The sequence below is a fragment of the Lolium perenne genome, chromosome 3 (genome assembly GCF_019359855.2).
Source record: "Lolium perenne isolate Kyuss_39 chromosome 3, Kyuss_2.0, whole genome shotgun sequence".
NCBI classification, from domain to species: domain Eukaryota; kingdom Viridiplantae; phylum Streptophyta; class Magnoliopsida; order Poales; family Poaceae; genus Lolium; species Lolium perenne.
In genome coordinates this window covers 51,940,404-51,964,576 of record NC_067246.2, presented here as the reverse complement: position 1 = coordinate 51,964,576, position 24,173 = coordinate 51,940,404, and the positions used below count along the sequence as shown (strand labels likewise).

At 40.9% G+C, this 24,173-nt stretch overlaps 2 protein-coding genes across 2 annotated transcripts; one reads left to right on the top strand and one right to left on the bottom strand.

Annotated features, from left to right (window-relative positions):
- Positions 1-3,978: 3,978 nt before the first annotated feature.
- Positions 3,979-7,100, bottom strand: LOC127341277 (F-box/FBD/LRR-repeat protein At5g22660). The gene is made up of 3 exons (XM_051367080.2): positions 5,981-7,100; positions 5,766-5,909; positions 3,979-4,600 (listed from the first exon to the last, which is right to left on the bottom strand). The coding sequence occupies exons 1-3, from the start codon at positions 6,998-7,000 to the stop codon at positions 4,205-4,207; spliced, it is 1,560 nt and encodes a 519-aa protein (XP_051223040.1). The 5' UTR covers positions 7,001-7,100; the 3' UTR covers positions 3,979-4,204.
- Positions 7,101-8,126: 1,026 nt separating this feature from the next.
- On the top strand, positions 8,127-8,486 carry LOC139837878 (uncharacterized). Its single transcript, XM_071827184.1, has one exon. The coding sequence runs from the start codon at positions 8,127-8,129 to the stop codon at positions 8,484-8,486; it is 360 nt and encodes a 119-aa protein (XP_071683285.1).
- Positions 8,487-24,173: the final 15,687 nt, after the last annotated feature.

Genomic DNA, 24,173 nt, shown 5'->3' with positions numbered 1-24,173 from the left:
GGTGGTCTTCATCAAAGTTGTTCACCTTGATGTTGACTTTGAAATGGTGCAAGGAGTTAGCAAAGAATGGTTTGGGAAAATTGAATTGCAGGGGCTCAAAGTGGTGATCAGACTGAAATTGGCAGATTTGGTCATCATCACATGTGAGTGGGAAAAGTGTTTGAAAATTATTTGAAAAGTGAAACCTTGGTTCCAAAAGTTGTGATAAGTGTTTAATAACATTATTCAACTAATGGTGAAGACCAAATAGGTCTAGGGTCAAAATTTATAAAAATGCCATAGGGCATATGTGAGGGTTTTTAGGGTTTTGCCCTTTTATTTGATTTTCTTCCTCTTTGATTTATTTGGTTGGTGATCCTCACATGATCACTCTAGGGTTTTAGAGCATATCAAGAACAAGTAATAACAATCATCATGGCATATCACTCAGATGCACAAGTCCTATGCATGGTACTATATGCAAAAGAAAAGTTTTTGTTGGTTTGAAAATTTGTATTTCTGGAATCTTCTAACTTTCTTTTTCATTGAAATTTGGGGTGTTACAAGCATTCATGTCAAAATAGGTATAAGCAATGGAGTATTTTAGTTACGCCCACATCAATTGATCGAGGCTATCAAAACACTTTACTATCTATTCATTTTCTTTTAAGAATATTCATCTAATAGTAGCGAGTCCATGCCAAGACTTGAGAAGTGATATTTTTGGATCCCTTTGACAGCTTCCAAGCAAACGTCATGAATGAACTTTTAGTAAGGATTGCGACAATCATGGGGCTAGTGGTGCTAGAATCCCAAGAGTGTGCACAACAGTCATGTTGACACGCGTAAAGTAATATCATATATTAATTCATATGTTGACACGCGTAAAGCAATATCCCATATTTATTCACAACTTTACATCTTGGCATGTGTCCCATCTACCACCAAGTTTCAATTCTATCAAACAACTCTTATCAAGAGTGCTATCAAGTCTATCCCAACATCTATGCAGTTAAGTATCTTCGAAGTTAATCCTTTAAGATAATCAGTCATCATACAAGTCATAGTTTTAGACTTCTTATTGTTGTACTTGCTTGGAAATATTATTTCCACGGCAAGACTCCGTTAACTAAATGAACTAGAGTAAGAGCTTTCACAATTAACCAAACATACAAATAAAAACTCTGCTCCAATTGCTTCAAATCACTTCCACTAGTATCATATCATAATAAATCTACTGACTAGCATAAACAAGCTCTTATGGAGACCAACAAAAAGCAAGTGCATCCCTTATATAAGTACGAAACATAACTTACTCAAGCAAGTCAATCAAAAACAATGAGATACATGCTTGTTCAAATTTTATTAAATGAGAGCATTGCACATGGTCCTACACATGCTAAAGTAACTTCTCCAAGCTAGGCTCTTGCAAGAACCAAACTTGAATATATCACCCAAAGAAAAGAGAAAATACAGATTTCAAAAGAGAGTGTGAGAAGTGATTACCTCCACAAGCTTGATTAAAATAAGGGTGATGCACTTTTATAGTTGCAGTGCGAATAACCTCTCTTTCATTGGACAAGAATCTTTGCTTCAATGAACCTTCTTTGATATGGAATGGTGATTTCCTTCCTCGGGAACCTGCTTGAAAACTAAAAAAAAATATTCTTTCGAAAGCACGGGGTTAGCTCACAAGTGATGAAAGCATAAGTCTCACGAGGTCGGTTCATCAACTTAAGCACCATGCTTAAGTCAACAAACTAAGTCTAAGAGATTTACAAACTCTTGGAATTGATGAAATGCAAATGAGACAACATATGAGACACAAGTGTGCAGCCCTATGTGCTTAATTAAAAGGAGAAGTCTTGCTTAAGGCGGAAATCTCGCTGCTAAAAATTTATTGAGAAAATTCGAGTTGGAAGGTTTTACTATACACATGTTGTTGAAGCGTTGAGTTGAAGCAAACCAAGTGGCCAGTGTAGGCGTTTGAACGGTTGTCACACACGTCAATGTTTCCACACAAGGTTCAAGTCCCTGCGAAAAAAACACATGAAGTTAAAAGAAAACGGTTCGGTGTATGAACGGAGTTCATTCACCTAACCGTGAAAACAAAAAGAAACAAAAAGAGACATGAAACACTATAGAGAATTATAGGCTGAGGAGTTTCGAAGGTAAGTAAATAAGGTATACTAGAACATGTAGAAGGTAACCCACAAACTTTAGATTGTAAAAAAAAATTGAGTTTTTTTATGGTACATGTCTTTACTGCGTTCTGTCGCCTCCTGGTACGGGCGGGTGGTACAGGCAAATGCGCCCGTACTGACGCTCGCTATTCCTACTGAAAATTTCTTCGAATTTGTGTGTCGTGTGGCGAAGTCGGTATGGTCGCACGGTACGGTCGTGTCCCGCCATACAGACGGTCGCTAAACTTACAGCGACTTCTCTGGAAAAATTATTGGTTTCTTCGTTGCTTCGTAGGAGTGGTACGGGTAGATGCACCTGTATCGGTGCCCACTAAACTCCCTCGAGCCTCAAAAATCATTCATTCTTCTCCGAAAATTCACTAAGGACCTGAAACATTAGTCCAACATCCAAAAACGTTCACATATATTCCATAGAGAAATTTTTAAACAGGATATGCAACATATGGTTTCATCAATGATCAATTCTAACTTTTGAAATAGTCCCAAGCCGTTTCCATGGAAATGCTTAGCGTTGTGTGCTGCAGTATTTATAGGTGTTTCTTGATCGGTTTTCTTAGCATGGCTAACTTGAAGTGCCAAGATTAATGTTGCTTTTATGCTGACAGATACGAACAACCAATCAGCCATATATCTGTTTCATACCTAGAAACTTCAGATCCTCGTTTATTTACCTATGATTGTGTTACACTATTCGGTTCTTAATTTGGTTACTTCCTTACATTTTGCTGCTTTCGGGTTTTGCCTTCTGGTTTGTTATGCACTTCTGGGAAGATAATCATCAATAAAGCTCGCTATGTCTTTCTGTGCTGTGAAATGTGAATCATGATGTGCAGCCATATGTGGTATACCGACACACCTTCAAGGCATTGTATGATGTTTCTATTATCAGCCACATTCAGAGTCTATCATTGTCTCTCGCTTAAAACATCAACACAGATGAGCCACATTCAGAGTCTTTCTATGGATATTCAAAAACAGTAGGGCATGAAGAAATTGTGGAAACACAAATGGTCAAGAAGCCAAGCAACTAAAACGAGGCAATGGCATAACAAAGATTGTGCAACATGAGAATTGGACTGTCATGTTGTACTCTACACTCTAAAACCGTGCTAAATTATGTCTGGAGTGAATGTAAGGCTTGAGGTTTATGTTGGAGCTGCATCTCGTAGCCCCATCTTCTCTCTCTAACTCCCAGCTCTCTTGTCTCTCACAAGAATACTCGCCCACTAGCCAAGAAGAACATGCTTTGCCTAGAAAGACTTTCTTGGAACCACCTTGGCTACATCCTCCCTCTTCCTCTTTTCTCCTTGTCAAATGGAAACATGCTTACAAAACTTATATAGGCGTACATGTGTGCCACACTCAGCCTGCTAACTCCACCTAGGCATACACTCAAGCGCTACACAAACCACTAACAACTTGACCTGATGTTCTCGTCACCCATGCGGCTTGGATGCGCCGCTACTACAATATGCAACACGTAAGAAAAAGACAGAACATATATATCATAAAGATGCTGTAAAGGAAATAGGTCACAGTATGCAACACATAATAAAGCTCAAATATCTGTATCTCACGGCCCACCATCATCAAGCTAGCCTCATTTTTAGCAGTGTTTAAAATAGCCGGCTACAGGATGTAGCCGCGGCCTCCCCAAACAGCTATAGTCCGGCTATAGCCTGGCTATAGCCGGCTATTTAAGGACTTTAACACCTTTTAGCGGGCTAATGCAGTTAGCCGCACCATGCGGGAGAAGGCTATAGCCGGGCTCCGGCTATTTTAAACTATGATTTTTAGCAGGAGTTGTGTGATGTAACATGATAACATTAGGCCAAAGCTACATAGTAAAAAAAGGGGCCACAGGGGACATAGAATGAAGTAGTTCATATCTCATCAACACTTGAGTTTAGTCACCCTATTAGAATCAAAATACCCTACCGAGTCTTGAAAGAACACTGAACAAACAAAACAGAGCCTTTCATGTAGATACTTCAACAGAGCACTAACCATTTCCATGGAAACTAAGCTCGGATGATGAAGGCGAAAGGGTCCCTCACAGAGAAATTAGATCCTCTTTTAAAGTTCTGTGACTCAGGTGGTTCTTTTCCTTCAGCATACGCCCCCTCAGTCACCAGAAGTGAGCAGCATGTACTGGCCCATTTTGAGGCAAACAAAGGCTCTAATTTGGAGTTGGCCTCGGTCATCGATTTGAAGGTTCGTTTGGGATACACAATCACCAGCTTTGTCAGCATCGGCGCACTCTCCAGGATGAAGTGGAGGAAGGAAAGCTCACTCTGATCCCCATGAAAATTATGGAAGATCATCAGCTTAATGTGTGATTGGACGCATTCGATGGCACCGGCCTCCTTCCAGAACTCGAGGTTGAACTTGCAAGTGGGCTCAGCAGTTTTCTTGGACTGTGATTTGATAAAATCAAGCAAATTTCAGAGATTGACTGATGGTGCAGCAGTAGCAGCAGTATGTATGATGCTAGTTCGAGAGCGGACGAGTTGCTCCCGAGCTGGTTCACACTCGGAATCATGAAGGTGTATGTGTGGCTGAGGTTGATCCTAGTGCAATTAATGAAACAATATTTCTAGTGAGAGAAAATGACTATGCATTGCAATACAAGTGTAGGATGTATAAGAATTTTGTATGAAATTTAATGAGTCTTGTTGGCTAGTGGTAGCGCATTAAATTTCACCAGTTGGTTGATCTGATTAATTCAGATATGTACCAGCCGGGAGAATTCTTTCGTTGACACATCATGTGCCCCATTTTTACGGCATGAGCCAGTGATTATGAAATCCTAATTAAGGACTAGCTCATCATGTACGGGTAACATTAAGCCATCAACCGAAATCTAATTGGGCACACGGCTGCATACGAACTTGTTGTGTAAAAGCGTATTTTAAAATGTTAGAAAATCCTAAAATTTGCATGTATATACGGCGAGATATTCTATGTTCGCACAATATTTTCGGAAAAAAAGGAATATTTTTTGTGTCGGTGCAAACAGCCTGAGGTTGGGTGGTTAGGAGAGTGGTTGTACCCGCGTCGGCACTTTTTGATCCGTAAACAAGAATTCAGTAACTTAAACTAATGTTTTACGGTTTGCATGTAAGTTGAGAGGGGATATTTTTGGATGAAACTTCACAGATGCACAAGACACAACACAATGTATGTCTAGAATTTTAGTTTGCATTTTTTGGAAACTTGGAAGTGTCACAACAAAAAATGGGGTGCGGGCGCAACTAGTTGCAAATGAGAGTTTCCCGTGTTGGACCATTTTCTATAAATTAAACGCGTAGCTTAAGTAGTTGGCACAGTGCCTGTTTCCAGCCCAAAAGAGACTGCGTGTAGGTTTGCACATACGATTCTGGGATGGTTGGCGGGACTAGACTCTGTATTTGCCCAGTGAATTGAGAGACCTATACAAACCAAATACACGCTGGGGTCAAAGAAATGGATGGCTTGATGCGGTAATGATAACCGGAGCAACCCAGCCCGGGCAGACTTCGGAGTTTCTCATGCGTGAAGATGCAAAACTATTGCCAAGTGAAGTGAGGGTCTCACTCTCACCTCAATATGCAGCCTCTCAACAGCGGGAAAGCATCTGAGGAAGGCAGGCAGCAGCTTCACATCGTCGCCCATGCCGAAACGCACTCTTAAGCCGAGGATCTTCACTGTTGGGACCATGGTGGCTGGGCTCGCCCTTGTCTCAGCCTGAAAGATTTTCACACATTGGCATCGATCATGTGCGCAAGTACAAGAGAGCACGGGATAGAGTAGATAACCTTGATGACGATGTTACCGATCTCCAGCGTGTGGAATTCCGGCTCCAAGTAGCCAAGTATGCTTAGCGCGGGAGCAGGGGCAATCTTGATCCTCATGTTTGATCTTTCTTTGGCCATCACTGACCAGACAATGAGACGCTCGAGGTGCGGCGCATACGCCAGGAGGATGTCCAGATCGGTGGCTGCGGTGATCTGCACGCACCGGAGGCTGCGGCTGACGATGCGGAGGCGCTCGGTCAACAAGTTGGCCTGGATACAAAGGATCTCCAGCACGGGGCTCCTGGCGAGGACGAAGTCCATGTCCGGGTTGAAGATGACGACGGCGCAGAGGCCGAGCTCGCGGAGGTTGGGGAAGGACACCGTGCGCGGGAGGCCGGCCGTGTCGGGGAACTTGAAGAGGCCGAGGTAGAGGCGGGTGACGGCGGGCATGCCGAAGAGGGCGGTGGGGAGGTCGAGGGCGAGCGGGAAGGGGCGGTTGACGAGGACGAGGTCCTGGACGCCCTTGACGGCCAGGGTCTGGAGCCAGCGCGCGAGCAGGCTGGGGAACTCGCCCATGTAGCTGCAGGTGAGGTGGACGCAGCGGAAGGGCCCCGGGTGCGCGGCGAGGACGCGGGACACATTGGCGGTGACGCGGCGCGCCTCCGTGCGCGCGACCTCCCCCGCCGAGGCGGCGGCGGGGGCGAGGAAGTGGGAGTCGACGAGGACGAGCGGGGCTCTGCGCCAGAGCTCGCGCCAGCGCGTGGCGAGCACGGCGGTGCGCGCGGCGTCCTTGTCGGGGAGGCGGGAGACGATGTTGCGGAGGAGCGCGTAGGGGAGGGCGCTGAGGCGGTCGACGTCGTCGTTGGGGAGGAAGGCGCGGAGGGTGGCGCGGCGGGAGACGGGCGGGTCGGGGAGGACGAGGTGGATGTAGCCGAGGATGCGGCCGACGAGCGCCTCTTGGTCCTGCGGGTCCTCGCCGCGGACCCGTAAGAGTGCCTCCGTGACGCGGTCCATGGGGACGGGCGGCGCAGGGGAGCCCATGGCCGCCGCCGCCGACGAGGAGGTTCTTGGGGATTTGGGGTTTTGAGCGCCTGAGAAAAGAATGCGCTTTTTTGGTTGGGAGAAAGGAGACGAGTAGTGGTTGGACAGTCAGGTGTCAGGGTCAAGCTGTGTAGCTCGTTGGTAGGACCATGAGTCAGTCAGCACTCAGCACTGGATCATACCAAGTCCCATTTGCTCCGTACATTTCGTGCAATGGCCACTTAATTTTTGAACTTCAAATATCACATCAAGTTTTAATGGCTTAAAATCTCTAACAAATGACCTAAATATGGGCTAGGTGATGTAAAAGCTGATTTTTACATCACATGTACCCGAAAATGTTGTTTCAACATATGATGGTGACATATATGGTGATGTAGAGAACTGGGTGCACTGTAGCAAGGTTTGAGAGTACACAGTTAGCCCCCAAGTTCAAGTCTTAAGGTAGATCGAATTAAACGGGGTGTTATCAAGCGCGTATGATTTCAGTGCTGGTGAAATTTCATCATCTATCTAATAGATAGCCAAGGGAGGAAATCTTCTCCGTTGGTCAACGTTTATATGGCGATGTAAAAAAAATTACATCATGATGTATAACTTGACCCAAGTGATCTAAATATACATCACCAGGGGTGGTGATGTATCCTATTTTTCATCGCCCTGCATAGCCCAGCCGCAAAGGAGGGAGGTGGCTGGTTGGGCCCTACAAGGCCCAGTAAGGTGGGTTCATCTTTTTATTATTAAATAAATATATAATTAATATCAATTCACTTAATTATATGACATGATCGTAACTAACACCCTCTTTTAAAAAGAGAGAATCACGTCTAGTGACTTTTAGTAGTGACCATCACAGTAGCCAGATTGACTTCATCCTCTCAAGGAGAGAAGACAGGAATGTGTGCCTAGAATGTAAGGTGATACCTGGAGAGAGTGTTGTCCATCAGCATAAGTTTGTGGTGGTTGACTTCCGCTTTCGACTTCGTGTCCAGCGGGATAAGCGTGTGAAAGTCGCTAGAACGAGTGGTGGAAGCTCAAGAGGGAGGTAGCTCAGACGTTCAAGGAGAGGGTCATTAAGGAGGGCTCTTGGGAGGAAGGAGGTTATGCGGACAATATGTGGACGAAGATGGCGACCTGTATTCGTAAGGTGGCCTCATATGAGTTTGGAGTGTCCAGGGAAAGTAGAAGCGAAGTTAGTGATACCTGGTGGTGGAACACTGATGTCCAGAAGGCTATTAATGAGAAGAAAGATTGTTTCAGACGCCTGTACCTAGATAGGAGTGCAGATAACATGGAGAAGTACAAGATGGCAAAGAAGGCCGCAAAGCGAGCTGTGAGTGAAGTAGGGGGTCGGGCATATGAGGACCTCTACCAGCGGTTAGACACAATGGAAGGCGAAAATGACATCTATAGGATGGCCAAGATCCGAGAGAGGAAGACGAGGGATGTTGACCAAGTCAAATGCATCAAGCACGGAGCAGACTAGCTCCTGGTGAAGGACAAGGAGATTAAGCATAGATGGCGGGAGTACTTCGACGGGCTGTTCAATGGGACTGAGAGCTCTACCATTGAACTGGACAACTCCTTTGATGATACCAGTAGGTGTTTTGTGCGGCGAATCTAGGAGTCCAAGGTCAAGGAGGCATTGAGAAGGATGAAGGGATGCAAGGCAATGGGCCATAGCAATATTATGGCTAACTAAGCTCTTCAACTCCATTTTTCGGACAAACAAGATGCCAGAAGAATGGAGATGCGCTATATTAGTACCAATCTTCAAGAACAAAGGGGATGTTCAGAGTGGTACTAACTACCGTGGAATTAAGCTTATGAGCCATACAATGAAGTTATGGGAGAGAGTCATTGAGCACCGTTTAAGATGAATGACAAGCGAGACCAAAAATCGGTTTGGTTTCATGCGTGGGAGGTTGACCATGGAAGCCATCTTCTTGGTACGACAACTCATGGAGAGATACAAGGAATAAAAGAAGGACCTGCATATTTTTTTCGATAAAGGATGCTTTATTACTTCAAAAAGCAATTACATCCAGCCTCTTGTGGTGACCCGGCATACCACTGCATGGTGTAGTATGCAAGTCTGATATAACACTAATGAAACAACGTTCCACTAGTATTATATCGCTCAGAGTGGTACAACAGAAACATATGCGGGTCCAAGGTATGTCTATAGAATTACATCATCGACTCTGTTACATAAGATCATCACAGCCTCCTACTTTACAATGAGGTAAATCTGCAAATAAACTCCAGAAGAACGACTCGTAGTCTAATTCTATCACGAACTCTATTTGTAGAGTATTTGACTAGCTATAGGGGCTATGAATAGATTCTAGCTAAATAGGAGCTAGGTTTAGGAAGCTAGTTCCCTTCTATGGCTAAACTAGGTTTTCTCCTTGTTGGATGTGGTATCTGACTCCTCTGACAGGGTACTGTCTCTTGAAGTAGTTGCTGACTCCTCGGTCTTCGAGTTGCACTGTAGATCCTCCTTTGATGCCTCCATATCTAAGCAGGGGATTTAAGAGTGGGATGAGTACGAGCGTACTCAACAAGTTCATTATAGGAAAGAGGTGTTTAATGCACTAGTTACGGCATTAGACCAGAAAGTCTAATACCAATGCAGGTTTTCATAATCATTTCTTCAAAAGGTTGCTTTTATTCAGAAGAACTATGTCCGTCAGCCTTCACCGGTTTACTAGAACTTCATGGAGCTCCTTTCCGGCCGCTGTCATAGCTTCCATATCCCGAACAGGAGTGACAGGTCACGGTTCTTTACACTCTGCAGAGGTGTGTTGCTTTACCCATAAGAGATCTTAACCTTGGTGCCAACCGGGCAATTTCCCCGTCCACACTTCCTATGGTGTGAGGCCCGGTATAAGGTCTAGCCAATCATGTTCCTCCGCTACCTCGAACACCCACCCTTTGTTGCATGCCCCGACCCTGGGTCCTCGCCGGTCCCATTATTCCCGTAATTTCAGGGTGGACCCCGACCACGACGACAGCCTGGGATCGAACCAAACTCCTTCGCCGGTAGCTGCAACCCATCATAGACCGCAATACCGTCGGGACTTAGAATGGGTTCCCCACCCACAAGTTGTTCCGCAAGCCGCAACCGCTACGGTATGCACAGCATAACCGTGGGGACTTAGAATGGGTTCCCCACCCACAAGTTGCTCCGCAAGATACAACCGCTACGGTAAGCGCATCCGTTGATGAACGAGAGGTGGAAACACTTTTGACTACTCCGTCCCACTCCGGATCTTATGGTTAACACGGATATTACGGCACAAGAATCACTGGCAACATTTGTTGTTTAATCCTGGATGGATATAAACCCGTGCAATGGAACCTCCACCATATCAACACAATCCATGGTTCCATTGCCCACCACATAGTCATATTCATAGTTATGAAAGTAGTGGTTTTGATTTTTATGCAATAGTGATAACCATAATACTTTGCAAGTAATTTGATAAAAATACTCAAATGACATGAGCAAGTGATGAACTTGCCTTTCTTGACTGCAAGATTATGCAGGCAAGGTCTTCGATACGCAATAACTCCAAATTCTGAAATAGCATCATCGTCCGATAAGGACGATGTTTAAAAGATTGGCAAAGATGCAATAATGCATAAGAATGAGATGCAATCACTCTAAGCGTGACCTAACCCCGATGATTTAGGATCAGTGAGTTGTAATGATTGGTTTAGGGTGTGTTGCACTTTTAGAGTGATTCACATACAAGGTTCTTATTCAGGTGTGATTACTTGGTATTATCAACAGGTAGATAATAAAGCATAGTAATCAATTGAGCACACAAAGAATAACAATTGTCATAATGTTATCAAGTAAGGAACAGTGGTCAGTTTTAGTACTATATGGCATGGTTAATGATTAATTATCATATACTTTAAAAGAATAACTTTTGAAGAACATGTTCTTTAATAAAGAACAAGTATGATAATTAGGTTGGTGGGTTCTATGGTTAACTATGGTTCCAGTTGGTTCTGGAGTAGATATTAGATGGATCCTAACAAGGTTGGATTTATCAATACCAGGTGGAGTTATGCCTAGGCATCCTAAGCAATTAATTACACATGGGTGCTATCAAGATTGGTTTATCTTGCTAATGATAGCTGGCTAGGGTTTATAGGTCCTTATAAGCAGGGTTGATGATGATTCCTTATTTTCTTCAAAAGAATAACTTTCGAAGAACATACTTCTTAAGTAATAAGAAGTATATCAATTAGGGTTGGGGTGGTCTAGGTTTTACGGTTGGTTCTATTAAGTAAGGAATAATTGTCTCCTAAATAGGAGGGTTGATAAGTATCTTACACTAGTAGGGTTTAGTGGAACAGGGTTATGTATTGTGAAATATTAGGTATGGTTGCTATTAGGGTTCATCACAATGGTGTGATGCTAAATAGGGATAAACAAGGATGATGGTTTTGGTAGAGGGATCTAGGGTTTACACTTGGTTGATCTTAGTTGATCACCTTTAATGGTATACATACTTGGAATACTAATTTGCTAGTGATAGGGTTCTACATTTTATGTGGACATAGATATGTCTTTAGTTGCTAATTATGGCTCTATGGTAATGGAGTAACATGGTCACATGTTCTAACCTAGGGTTTAGGTTTAGAAGCAATTTAGGTTTCACATGTAATAATGGAACTAGGGTTTGTGCATAATTGAGCTAGGGTTTTAGGGTTCCACATAAAATGATGGGTTATAATACCATTCATTATGGAATTAGGGTTTGCTATTTACCATATAGTCTTATGGTTAGTAACTTCAATTTAAAGTTGAAGTTATTAGTAACCTTAAAATAAAATAATATTGAATGTGGCATTTTATTCTTTTTAAACCATTAATAATAAGGGTAATTATTAATTAGGGTTTAAATTTCCACTAATAAAGATTTATCAAAATAATAAATAAAGAAAAATAGCTTTAATGTTTTCTTTATTTTCTTACTGGTTTTTATTCATTTTAGAAGGTTTTCCTAATTATTGAATTTTAATTCAATTTAAAATTAAAGAAAAGGCTTATTTAATAAGTACTAAATAGTTAAATTTTTATTAAAAATAAAATTTTCATTTTATATTTTTATTGGGTAGATTTTTCTTTTATAGGAATTTTGATATCTCATTTGTATTTTTCGGAGCTTTTATGAATTTCCTATAATTATCTAAAGTTGCAGCAATTTATTGAATTGAATTTAAAACAATGAAATCACTAAAGCTACCCGGTTAAACCTACCCACAGCCACTGGCTAGTGGACCAGTGACCATGTCACGTGCCACGGTGGCCTTTGACCGAGGTCAAAATCACCGAGATGGCGTTGAGGTGACCGACCGGCGGCCAGGCAAGGTTGCCGCTGACGATTCGGCGCTCCCCCGGAAGCGTGCGTGTGCACAATCGAACGAGGGCGATGCGACTATGCTACTGGTGGTAGCGCCGCTCCGGTTTGGTCACCGGAGCGTGCTCTCCGGCGGGGTACCGCGGCGGCGCTCGCAGGCGTATGTCGCTACGGCGATGCAGGGGGCTAGGGAGGATGCCGTGATGCGCTAGGGAGTCAGTGACTCACCGCGAGCACGCCGGGCGTGTCGGCGAGGCCAGAGGTGAACGGCATCGCCGGATTTCGTCGCTCCCGGCGTCGGGGAAGATGAACTCGATGGCGGTGTTCTGGGACGCCCCACCTCGATTCCTTGCGCTGGATGGGCATGTCGAGGACGGCGATCCCGATGACGTCCACAGCGAGGCCTGGGGAGGTCTACAGCGACGGCGGTCATGGTGGCCGGGGGACGGTAGGGTTTCGATTTGGGTGAAATTGGAGCAAGGGAGGAAGAAATTGAGCTAGGGTTCGTCATGAGGTTTATATAGGCGCTCGGACGATCCCCGTCACGTTGCCGAGGAAGGAGAGGCTGCCAGCGTCGCATCGAAGCCGAGCACGGCTTCGCCGTGTCGACCATGCGGGGAAGACGAAGACCACGTCTTCGCACGATCTTTGAAGCAGGTGAACCGGTATTTGAGTTGGGTTGGGTTGGCCTGGTGGGCTACTGCTGGGTTACTCATTGGGCTGCATCGGGCTGCTCCGGCCAGGTGAGTCCAGGTAAGATTTTTCTCTCCTCTTTTCTTTTTCTGTTTTATTTTCTGTTTTCAATTCTGGTTTTTATAATTCAAATTTGAATCTTCTTATTTTGCAGGTGTTTGACAATTGATATTAGGATTTGGTAACAATGGTCACTGCATTATTTTATTGCTCAAGACAAATGTGTAATGCATGATTTTGTTTGTATCCTTGTGGTTTCCTTTTTACATTTTTTATTTAGCCATGAATTTATGGGGTCTTTGAAACTCCTTTTCCTCCTTGCAATACAACTTTCTTTTGGATTATTTAAAGTGTATAATTAGTGCTCAAAGCATTTTAAAGATTATTATAAGGTCTTGGGTTCTTAATTGAGAGTTTGTTTCACTTACATATTATTTTATGGAATCACCTATTTATTGGAGTTTTGTAAATTCTCTTATAACCCCCTTTTAAGATGAACACTATTATTAATATTGAAAATGTCTAGAGTAAATATTGTTCTCATAATGGTTTGGTCTTGATTACAAAGGTAAGTGATTGATCACCTCCCATGGTTTTAAATAAAGGGTTTCAACTATGTTCATCTTATGCTCCATAATTAAGTCTAGGATTTAACTAGTGAGCAATCCTAGGGTTCTAAGCATATTCACCTAATGGGAATTGGTTTGAATCACAATTATGGCCTGGTTTTATATTATGAGCACCATAGTGATACATAAACCAGTGTTGAGATTTAATTCAAGGTTATAGAAATGAGATGACACCATATTGCATGCTAGGGTTTAATCTTCCCTAACCATGGTAAGGTGTTTACTTACTTAATATTTCATGTGCTTCCTAGTTACTAAGGATTTGAGAAGTGGTTTTATCTTCTACCAATTAACTTCTACTCCCTCCGTTCCTTTCTATAGTGCCTATTGTATTTTGGCACGGAAATTAGCGCAAGCTATTTTTTGACACAAAACCCCCTAGCGATCTTAGAGATAAAATAGGAAACTGAAATCAGATCTCAGAAAATAATCCTGTTTCCATAACCGATCGCATCATGTACTCCCTCTCTCCTGCTATTCTTTCCATAATGAGACTGGTTTCCATATTTTCTGACGGGAACAGATTGGTTTCCAGATTTTCTGGCCGGGAACAGATCCGTTTCCAGATTTTCTGGACGGGAACAGATCGGTGGAAGGGGTTCTTTGCAAGAAAACATAACTTTACTCTTATATTCTGAAACAAAAGCGAAAAAACAATAGGCATTATAGAAAGGAACGGAGGGAGTATTATTAACCTCACTTTATCATTAAGGTAACTACAATGGTTATAGTTCTTTTTATAGTTAACTTTGGTCATATGGGTATATGGTTTCTCACCATATAAAGCATAGAGTTTAACTCTAAGGTTTTCTTAGGTTGTTTAATTTATGAAGTATGGATATGGTAGGATTCTACTTATGATCACCAAGTGGTTCACAAGTTAAGGTTGGGATACAAGCCTAAGGTTGCTTACTAGTGATCTCCCAGTAATTTCATGTGGAGATGAGATCTACTTATCCTATTAGGGTTTATTCTCAATATCTCAAGTTCTTAGGGTTTATGATCATTACTGAATTAATAATGATCAAGGTTTGGCTTCCTAAGGATCTCTCATTAAATTGGGTTCTCACTTACATGATCAAACATTGTCTTGATCAATTAGGGTATAATATCTTTCTTATAGTTTCTTGAGTGGTCATGGCTATGACTGTCTCAATAGCTTATATCCCAGGAGAATGTCTGAGATATTCTGTTAGGGTTCTACTTTAGCAATGATGATATAATCATCTGGGTTTATAAGGATAGTTCTCTCCCTCACATTCAATTGTTGGCTTAACTTTCTTGAGTGTAATACCTTAGCTTGAGCTCTCCTACAAAGGTATGGTTTATTCTAGGTTTTATGGTGTATTCCCATATCTCAATGAATATCAAGTCTAAACTCCACTTGGCTATCTTGGTTGAATTAATCTCCTCCTTACTTTATCAATTCATGGATATGTTATTATTCCATTTGGCATTGGCTATCTCACCACTCCCAAATGATATGGTTTAACTCCTAATGCTTTAGTTCAATGGTTGTCACTTATTCTTAAATAGGTAAAGCTATGATTTGTATGATTGGTCTCTCTCATTTGGAAAGGTCTTTAATACTAACCTATGGTTAGGCTCCATAGAGAATGATGTGATCACCACTATCTATGGTTAACATAGGTGGATCCTCTCTCTAGGAAATATCTTGAATAAGTTCCTAGGGTTCCTCTTAAAGAGAATGATTTAAATACTTGGATGTATATCCAAGGTTTAGCTCAAGTTTTGGTACTGCTTCTCTAATAAATATTATAGAACTCTCACCTCTCTAGGTTTGATGTGTAATAACTTGGAATGGAGAAGAACATATACTTCTTGAGTGGATCTCCTTGTTATAATTCCAGTATGAAGTAGAATAAATATCATGAGGTTCATGGTAGGATCATGGATTTGTTTAAGACATGGAAAAGATAAGTGAAGAATAGTTTCTCCAATTATTGTTACTTGATTTCCAATTTAAATGGATGTTCATATGTTATGGCAAGGAATTCCATATTATGATCTTTTATAAGATCAAGCAATTGATCATTGAGTAAAGTGTTGTTGTGTTGATTATTAGTTCCATTTGATCTAACCCCTTAGATCAAATCTTCTCTACCCAAAACAAGGTTTAAGCAAAGTCACATTGAGGTTTATAGCGCTTGACTTGATGAGCTACTTCAATTCCACCAAGGTCAAGTGAAACTTCAGTTACTGTGACTGTTTTACTTTAAAGCGCGAAAATTCCCCAGATTTTCTATGCATGAATGCAATGCACACATCTGTTTCCTCTATTTTTGTAACCCCATTACCTGGGATATTACAGTCTCTACCCCTTAAACTAAACTTCGTCCTCGAAGTTTGATATCTCTCACGTTTCGGAGTGTGGATCTGTCTTGTGCAGACTACATCTTTTCTCAAACTCCTTGGTGATCTCACTGGATATAATTGAATATATCCCTTGTCTAGATTCTTCCTGGAATCCACTAGGGTTTGTCTCCGAACCATGGTTCTTACTTTGATTCATTGATTTCTTCCTACTCTATAAGGTTGTTTCCTTTCTCATTGAAGAATCAATGATGGGACTTCTTCTTGTCCTGACAGTCTTAATTCAAGACTAATTGGATAACATTCTCCTATTTGATAAAATAGGTCTTTGTTTTCCCTTACTACCAAAACTGCAATAATGGTACTTGGTAAGGTACTTAATATGGAATTGATCATGGTGGTTTATTCCTCTGAGAATGGATTAGACTCATTTAGTCCATCCAATCATGGTTTATAGTTGATACCTATAACTATTTTGTGTTCTTTAGGTTCCATGAAAGGAATCATTCTATTAGTCCTTGATATTAGTATGTTCAATCTTCTTCATTCTTTGACCATCTTGGGCTTTATTGGTCTACGGTATTTCCTTCGTCCAACTTCATTATACTTAGCTTACTTGAGTTTCCGTAATTCTGAGTAAATTTTACTCACTTTCTCAAGTTATAGTCCACTTCTTACTTCCTCGAGGTATAAACCTCGGCTTCTAGTCTGACATCTTTCTGAAAGTAGTGTTCGTTAATCTTATGAAAATAAGATCGAACTTCCTCTCAGATCAGACCTTCTGCTTCTATCAAGCTTAAAGTATTGAGTTGTTATATACCCAACTCAATCTTTACTCTACCCCTTAGAGTTTTCTTATGGTCTTTAACTCTTTTTTCTTCCAACTAATGGATTGATGGTTAGAATATTGGTCTAGGTGTAGTGGTTTATCTTCTTCTAAAGTCTTGCGAATAATCTTTGTGGTGTATCCACTCAATTGTGGACATCCAATGTGAATCCTTCGACTAAATGATTATAGATCTAGTTATTTGGCTGACAAGATTTTTATTTGTTCACAAACTTTTGTTACAAATAATTAAATCGTGGACTATTCGTAATACCAACTGATACCAGCTGTGGTTATTATACCAACTGTGGCTATTTGATATCTAAAAATGAGTTCTATTATAGGTTCTGATCAACTGGACGAGATATCTTCTGCTTTATCTCGCAGTATTGATCCTATATCAATTGTGGTCTTCTGATATCAACTATGGTCTTCTTATATCTGCTATGGTTTCATAGGTCATCTTTCTTCTGTCAGGGTTTATTTTGCAAGAAAACCACTAGCTGACACTATGAATATAATATCCGAAGTGATTTCCCATGCATCCCCTCTTCCATGTTGACTATGGATCTGCTTCAGCTTCACCATAATCACCAGATTTCTCAACTTCATGCTTCTTCTGTACTAAAGTACTCCTCTATTGAGGCAAAGCATGAGTTTTGATTGATACTTCCTTTAGAGTATTGTGGTTACTTCCCACAACTTTGCTTCCTTTTTTTTCTGATGAACCTTCATCTTGTCTTCAGAATCTCCAGAATTCGTCACTTCCTCACACGAATACCATTACCCTCTAGATCTATAACATCAAGTAAAGACTTGATATTGCAACATGCATTTGCATATCAAAGTCAAACTTCATGTATGGATCTAGTCAAACAATGAAAATTCCAATAAAATCCAAGAAGATTCAACTTTGTGCTTATAATACACATCATCATAAGCCCGAATAATAGTTGAGTAAAACATCTCTAAACATCAGGCTCTGATGTGTAGTATATAACACCACATAATACAGGTTTATATCGTGATACTTAGCACAAATATATGGGATTCTACTATTTGTCTTAACATTTACCCGAATTGCACAATTGCAATGAGATAAACTTGAAACAAAGTGATTTGGGATGGTTAAGGTTAACCTAGTTTTGTTTGGAAGTACTTCTTAACTTTTATTTTATTGAGGACTATCTCATATGTTATATCTAGATTCTAACATCACTATTCTAAATACATAACTATTGGAATATAGCTCCTATACTTCCAAGTGTTTATACTTATCATGAGACTATGGTCATGATATGCTTGGCACACTTCCCATGGTTTTGGGAACACAATTCTTGCACTATTGTTGAACACCTGGCTTCTTATTGTACTCCTCTTAATTAATTATGAGGTTCTAGTCCATCACATAATGATTCTCAGGTGAATCATATATGATTTCTATCTCTACCATGTAAGTAGGTATATTTTATTCCTATCTCTCTTCCTTACCTCCCATGATTGACGCATCATGGTCAATACTACCTCACATAACTCAGAGTTATCACTTACTATCAATTGTTTCACATGTCTAGATAATTTTAATTACTCATTACTTAACTTGGTCTACATCTTCTATTAGGATTTCTTAACTATCTTCATCACTTGATTTACTCCTATTACATGTCTGAATAATTCTTACTTAATCATAACATGTGTTGGTACACATCTTCCAATAGGATATCTTCCTTATGGTTGTATCCTCTCTTTGGACTACCATGTATTGTATACCAACTGTGATCTACTCATCTATTGTTCTAAGGACTTATTGATGTGCTACATGTTTAGGATTAGCTAACTAACTTCACTTAGGAAAGATAGGTAAGAAATGTTGACTCAAGTGTGTCAGGATTATTCTCAAGTGAATACCCATCTCAAGTCATAAAATTATTTGGTTTACCTAGGACAACTTCCTATGGACACTACCAATCCTATAGGTCTCCTTTAAAGGGTTTTTAATCCTAGGGTCAAAGCATTTGCTCTGATACCAACTGTGGTGACCCGGCATACCACTGCATGGTGTAGTATGCAAGTCTGATATAACACTAATGAAACAACGTTCCACTAGTATTATATCGCTCAGAGTGGTACAACAGAAACATATGCGGGTCCAAGGTATGTCTATAGAATTACATCATCGACTCTGTTACATAAGATCATCACAGCCTCCTACTTTACAATGAGGTAAATCTGCAAATAAACTCCAGAAGAACAACTCGTAGTCTAATTCTATCACGAACTCTATTTGTAGAGTATTTGACTAGCTATAGGGGCTATGAATAGATTCTAGCTAAATAGGAGCTAGGTTTAGGAAGCTAGTTCCCTTCTATGGCTAAACTAGGTTTTCTCCTTGTTGGATGTGGTATCTGACTCCTCTGACAGGGTACTGTCTCTTGAAGTAGTTGCTGACTCCTCGGTCTTCGAGTTGCACTGTAGATCCTCCTTTGATGCCTCCATATCTAAGCAGGGGATTTAAGAGTGGGATGAGTACGAGCGTACTCAACAAGTTCATTATAGGAAAGAGGTGTTTAATGCACTAGTTACGGCATTAGACCAGAAAGTCTAATACCAATGCAGGTTTTCATAATCATTTCTTCAAAAGGTTGCTTTTATTCAGAAGAACTATGTCCGTCAGCCTTCACCGGTTTACTAGAACTTCATGGAGCTCCTTTCCGGCCGCGTTCGTAGTTCCATATCCCAGAACAGGGAGTGACAGGTCACGGTTCTTTACACTCTGCAGAGGTGTGTTGCTTTACCCATAAGAGATCTTAACCTTGGTGCCAACCGGGCAATTTCCCCGTCCACACTTCCTATGGTGTGAGGCCCGGTATAAGGTCTAGCCAATCATGTTCCTCCGCTACCTCGAACACCCACCCTTTGTTGCATGCCCCGACCACCGGGTCCTCGCCGGTCCCATTATTCCCGTAATTTCAGGGTGGACCCCGACCACGACGACACGGGATCGAACCAAACTCCTTCGCCGGTAGCTGCAACCCATCATAGACCGCAATACCGTGGGGACTTAGAATGGGTTCCCCACCCACAAGTTGTTCCGCAAGCCGCAACCGCTACGGTATGCACAGCATAACCGTGGGGACTTAGAATGGGTTCCCCACCCACAAGTTGCTCCGCAAGATACAACCGCTACGGTAAGCGCATCCGTTGATGAACGAGAGGTGGAAACACTTTTGACTACTCCGTCCCACTCCGGATCTTATGGTTAACACGGATATTACGGCACAAGAATCACTGGCGACATTTGTTGTTTAATCCTGGATGGATATAAACCCGTGCAATGGAACCTCCACCATATCAACACAATCCATGGTTCCATTGCCCACCACATAGTCATATTCATAGTTATGAAAGTAGTGGTTTTGATTTTTATGCAATAGTGATAACCATAATAATTTGCAAGTAATTTGATAAAAATACTCAAATGACATGAGCAAGTGATGAACTTGCCTTTCTTGACTGCAAGATTATGCAGGCAAGGTCTTCGATACGCAATAACTCCAAATTCTGAAATAGCATCATCGTCCGATAAGGACGATGTTTAAAAGATTGGCAAAGATGCAATAATGCATAAGAATGAGATGCAATCACTCTAAGCGTGACCTAACCCCGATGATTTAGGATCAGTGAGTTGTAATGATTGGTTTAGGGTGTGTTGCACTTTTAGAGTGATTCACATACAAGGTTCTTATTCAGGTGTGATTACTTGGTATTATCAACAGGTAGATAATAAAGCATAGTAATCAATTGAGCACACAAAGAATAACAATTGTCATAATGTTATCAAGTAAGGAACAGTGGTCAGTTTTAGTACTATATGGCATGGTTAATGATTAATTATCATATACTTTAAAAGAATAACTTTTGAAGAACATGTTCTTTAATAAAGAACAAGTATGATAATTAGGTTGGTGGGTTCTATGGTTAACTATGGTTCCAGTTGGTTCTGGAGTAGATATTAGATGGATCCTAACAAGGTTGGATTTATCAATACCAGGTGGAGTTATGCCTAGGCATCCTAAGCAATTAATTACACATGGGTGCTATCAAGATTGGTTTATCTTGCTAATGATAGCTGGCTAGGGTTTATAGGTCCTTATAAGCAGGGTTGATGATGATTCCTTATTTTCTTCAAAAGAATAACTTTCGAAGAACATACTTCTTAAGTAATAAGAAGTATATCAATTAGGGTTGGGGTGGTCTAGGTTTTACGGTTGGTTCTATTAAGTAAGGAATAATTGTCTCCTAAATAGGAGGGTTGATAAGTATCTTACACTAGTAGGGTTTAGTGGAACAGGGTTATGTATTGTGAAATATTAGGTATGGTTGCTATTAGGGTTCATCACAATGGTGTGATGCTAAATAGGGATAAACAAGGATGATGGTTTTGGTAGAGGGATCTAGGGTTTACACTTGGTTGATCTTAGTTGATCACCTTTAATGGTATACATACTTGGAATACTAATTTGCTAGTGATAGGGTTCTACATTTTATGTGGACATAGATATGTCTTTAGTTGCTAATTATGGCTCTATGGTAATGGAGTAACATGGTCACATGTTCTAACCTAGGGTTTAGGTTTAGAAGCAATTTAGGTTTCACATGTAATAATGGAACTAGGGTTTGTGCATAATTGAGCTAGGGTTTTAGGGTTCCACATAAAATGATGGGTTATAATACCATTCATTATGGAATTAGGGTTTGCTATTTACCATATAGTCTTATGGTTAGTAACTTCAATTTAAAGTTGAAGTTATTAGTAACCTTAAAATAAAATAATATTGAATGTGGCATTTTATTCTTTTTAAACCATTAATAATAAGGGTAATTATTAATTAGGGTTTAAATTTCCACTAATAAAGATTTATCAAAATAATAAATAAAGAAAAATAGCTTTAATGTTTTCTTTATTTTCTTACTGGTTTTTATTCATTTTAGAAGGTTTTCCTAATTATTGAATTTTAATTCAATTTAAAATTAAAGAAAAGGCTTATTTAATAAGTACTAAATAGTTAAATTTTTATTAAAAATAAAATTTTCATTTTATATTTTTATTGGGTAGATTTTTCTTTTATAGGAATTTTGATATCTCATTTGTATTTTTCGGAGCTTTTATGAATTTCCTATAATTATCTAAAGTTGCAGCAATTTATTGAATTGAATTTAAAACAATGAAATCACTAAAGCTACCCGGTTAAACCTACCCACAGCCATCGGCTAGTGGACCAGTTGACCATGTCACGTGCCACGGTGGCCTTTGACCGAGGTCAAAATCACCGAGATGGCGTTGAGGTGACCGACCGCGGCCGTGCAAGGTTGCCGTGACGATTCGAGCGCTCCCGGAAGCGTGCGTGTGCACAATCGAACGAGGGCGATGCGACTATGCTGCGAGTGGTAGCGCCGCTCCGGTTTGGTCACCGGAGCGTGCTCTCCGGGGTACCGCGCGGCGCTCGCGAGCGTATGTCGCTACGGCGATGCAGGGGGCTAGGGAGGATGCCGTGATGCGCTAGGGAGTCAGTGACTCACCGCGAGCACGCCGGGCGTGTCGGCGAGGCCAGAGGTGAACGGCATCGCCGGATTTCGTCGCTCCCGGCGTCGGGGAAGATGAACTCGATGGCGGTGTTCTGGGACGCCCCACCTCGATTCCTTGCGCTGGATGGGCATGTTGAGGACGGCGATCCCGATGACGTCCACAGCGAGGCCTGGGGAGGTCTACAGCGACGGCGGTCATGGTGGCCGGGGGACGGTAGGGTTTCGATTTGGGTGAAATTGGAGCAAGGGAGGAAGAAATTGAGCTAGGGTTCGTCATGAGGTTTATATAGGCGCTCAGACGATCCCCGTCACGTTGCCGAGGAAGGAGAGGCTGCCAGCGTCGCATCGAAGCCGAGCACGGCTTCGCCGTGTCGACCATGCGGGGAAGACGAAGACCACGTCTTCGCACGATCTTTGAAGCAGGTGAACCGGTATTTGAGTTGGGTTGGGTTGGCCTGGTGGGCTACTGCTGGGTTACTCTGCTGGGCTGCTACTGGGCTGCTCCGGCCAGGTGAGTCCAGGTAAGATTTTTCTCTCCTCTTTTCTTTTTCTGTTTTATTTTCTGTTTTCAATTCTGGTTTTTATAATTCAAATTTGAATCTTCTTATTTTGCAGGTGTTTGACAATTGATATTAGGATTTGGTAACAATGGTCACTGCATTATTTTATTGCTCAAGACAAATGTGTAATGCATGATTTTGTTTGTATCCTTGTGGTTTCCTTTTTACATTTTTAATTTAGCCATGAATTTATGGGGTCTTTGAAACTCCTTTTCCTCCTTGCAATACAACTTTCTTTTGGATTATTTAAAGTGTATAATTAGTGCTCAAATCATTTTAAAGATTATTATAAGGTCTTGGGTTCTTAATTGAGAGTTTGTTTCACTTACATATTATTTTATGGAATCACCTATTTATTGGAGTTTTGTAAATTCTCTTATAACCCCCTTTTAAGATGAACACTATTATTAATATTGAAAATGTCTAGAGTAAATATTGTTCTCATAATGGTTTGGTCTTGATTACAAAGGTAAGTGATTGATCACCTCCCATGGTTTTAAATAAAGGGTTTCAACTATGTTCATCTTATGCTCCATAATTAAGTCTAGGATTTAACTAGTGAGCAATCCTAGGGTTCTAAGCATATTCACCTAATGGGAATTGGTTTGAATCACAATTATGGCCTGGTTTTATATTATGAGCACCATAGTGATACATAAACCAGTGTTGAGATTTAATTCAAGGTTATAGAAATGAGATGACACCATATTGCATGCTAGGGTTTAATCTTCCCTAACCATGGTAAGGTGTTTACTTACTTAATATTTCATGTGCTTCCTAGTTACTAAGGATTTGAGAAGTGGTTTTATCTTCTACCAATTAACTTCTATTATTAACCTCACTTTATCATTAAGGTAACTACAATGGTTATAGTTCTTTTTATAGTTAACTTTGGTCATATGGGTATATGGTTTCTCACCATATAAAGCATAGAGTTTAACTCTAAGGTTTTCTTAGGTTGTTTAATTTATGAAGTATGGATATGGTAGGATTCTACTTATGATCACCAAGTGGTTCACAAGTTAAGGTTGGGATACAAGCCTAAGGTTGCTTACTAGTGATCTCCCAGTAATTTCATGTGGAGATGAGATCTACTTATCCTATTAGGGTTTATTCTCAATATCTCAAGTTCTTAGGGTTTATGATCATTACTGAATTAATAAT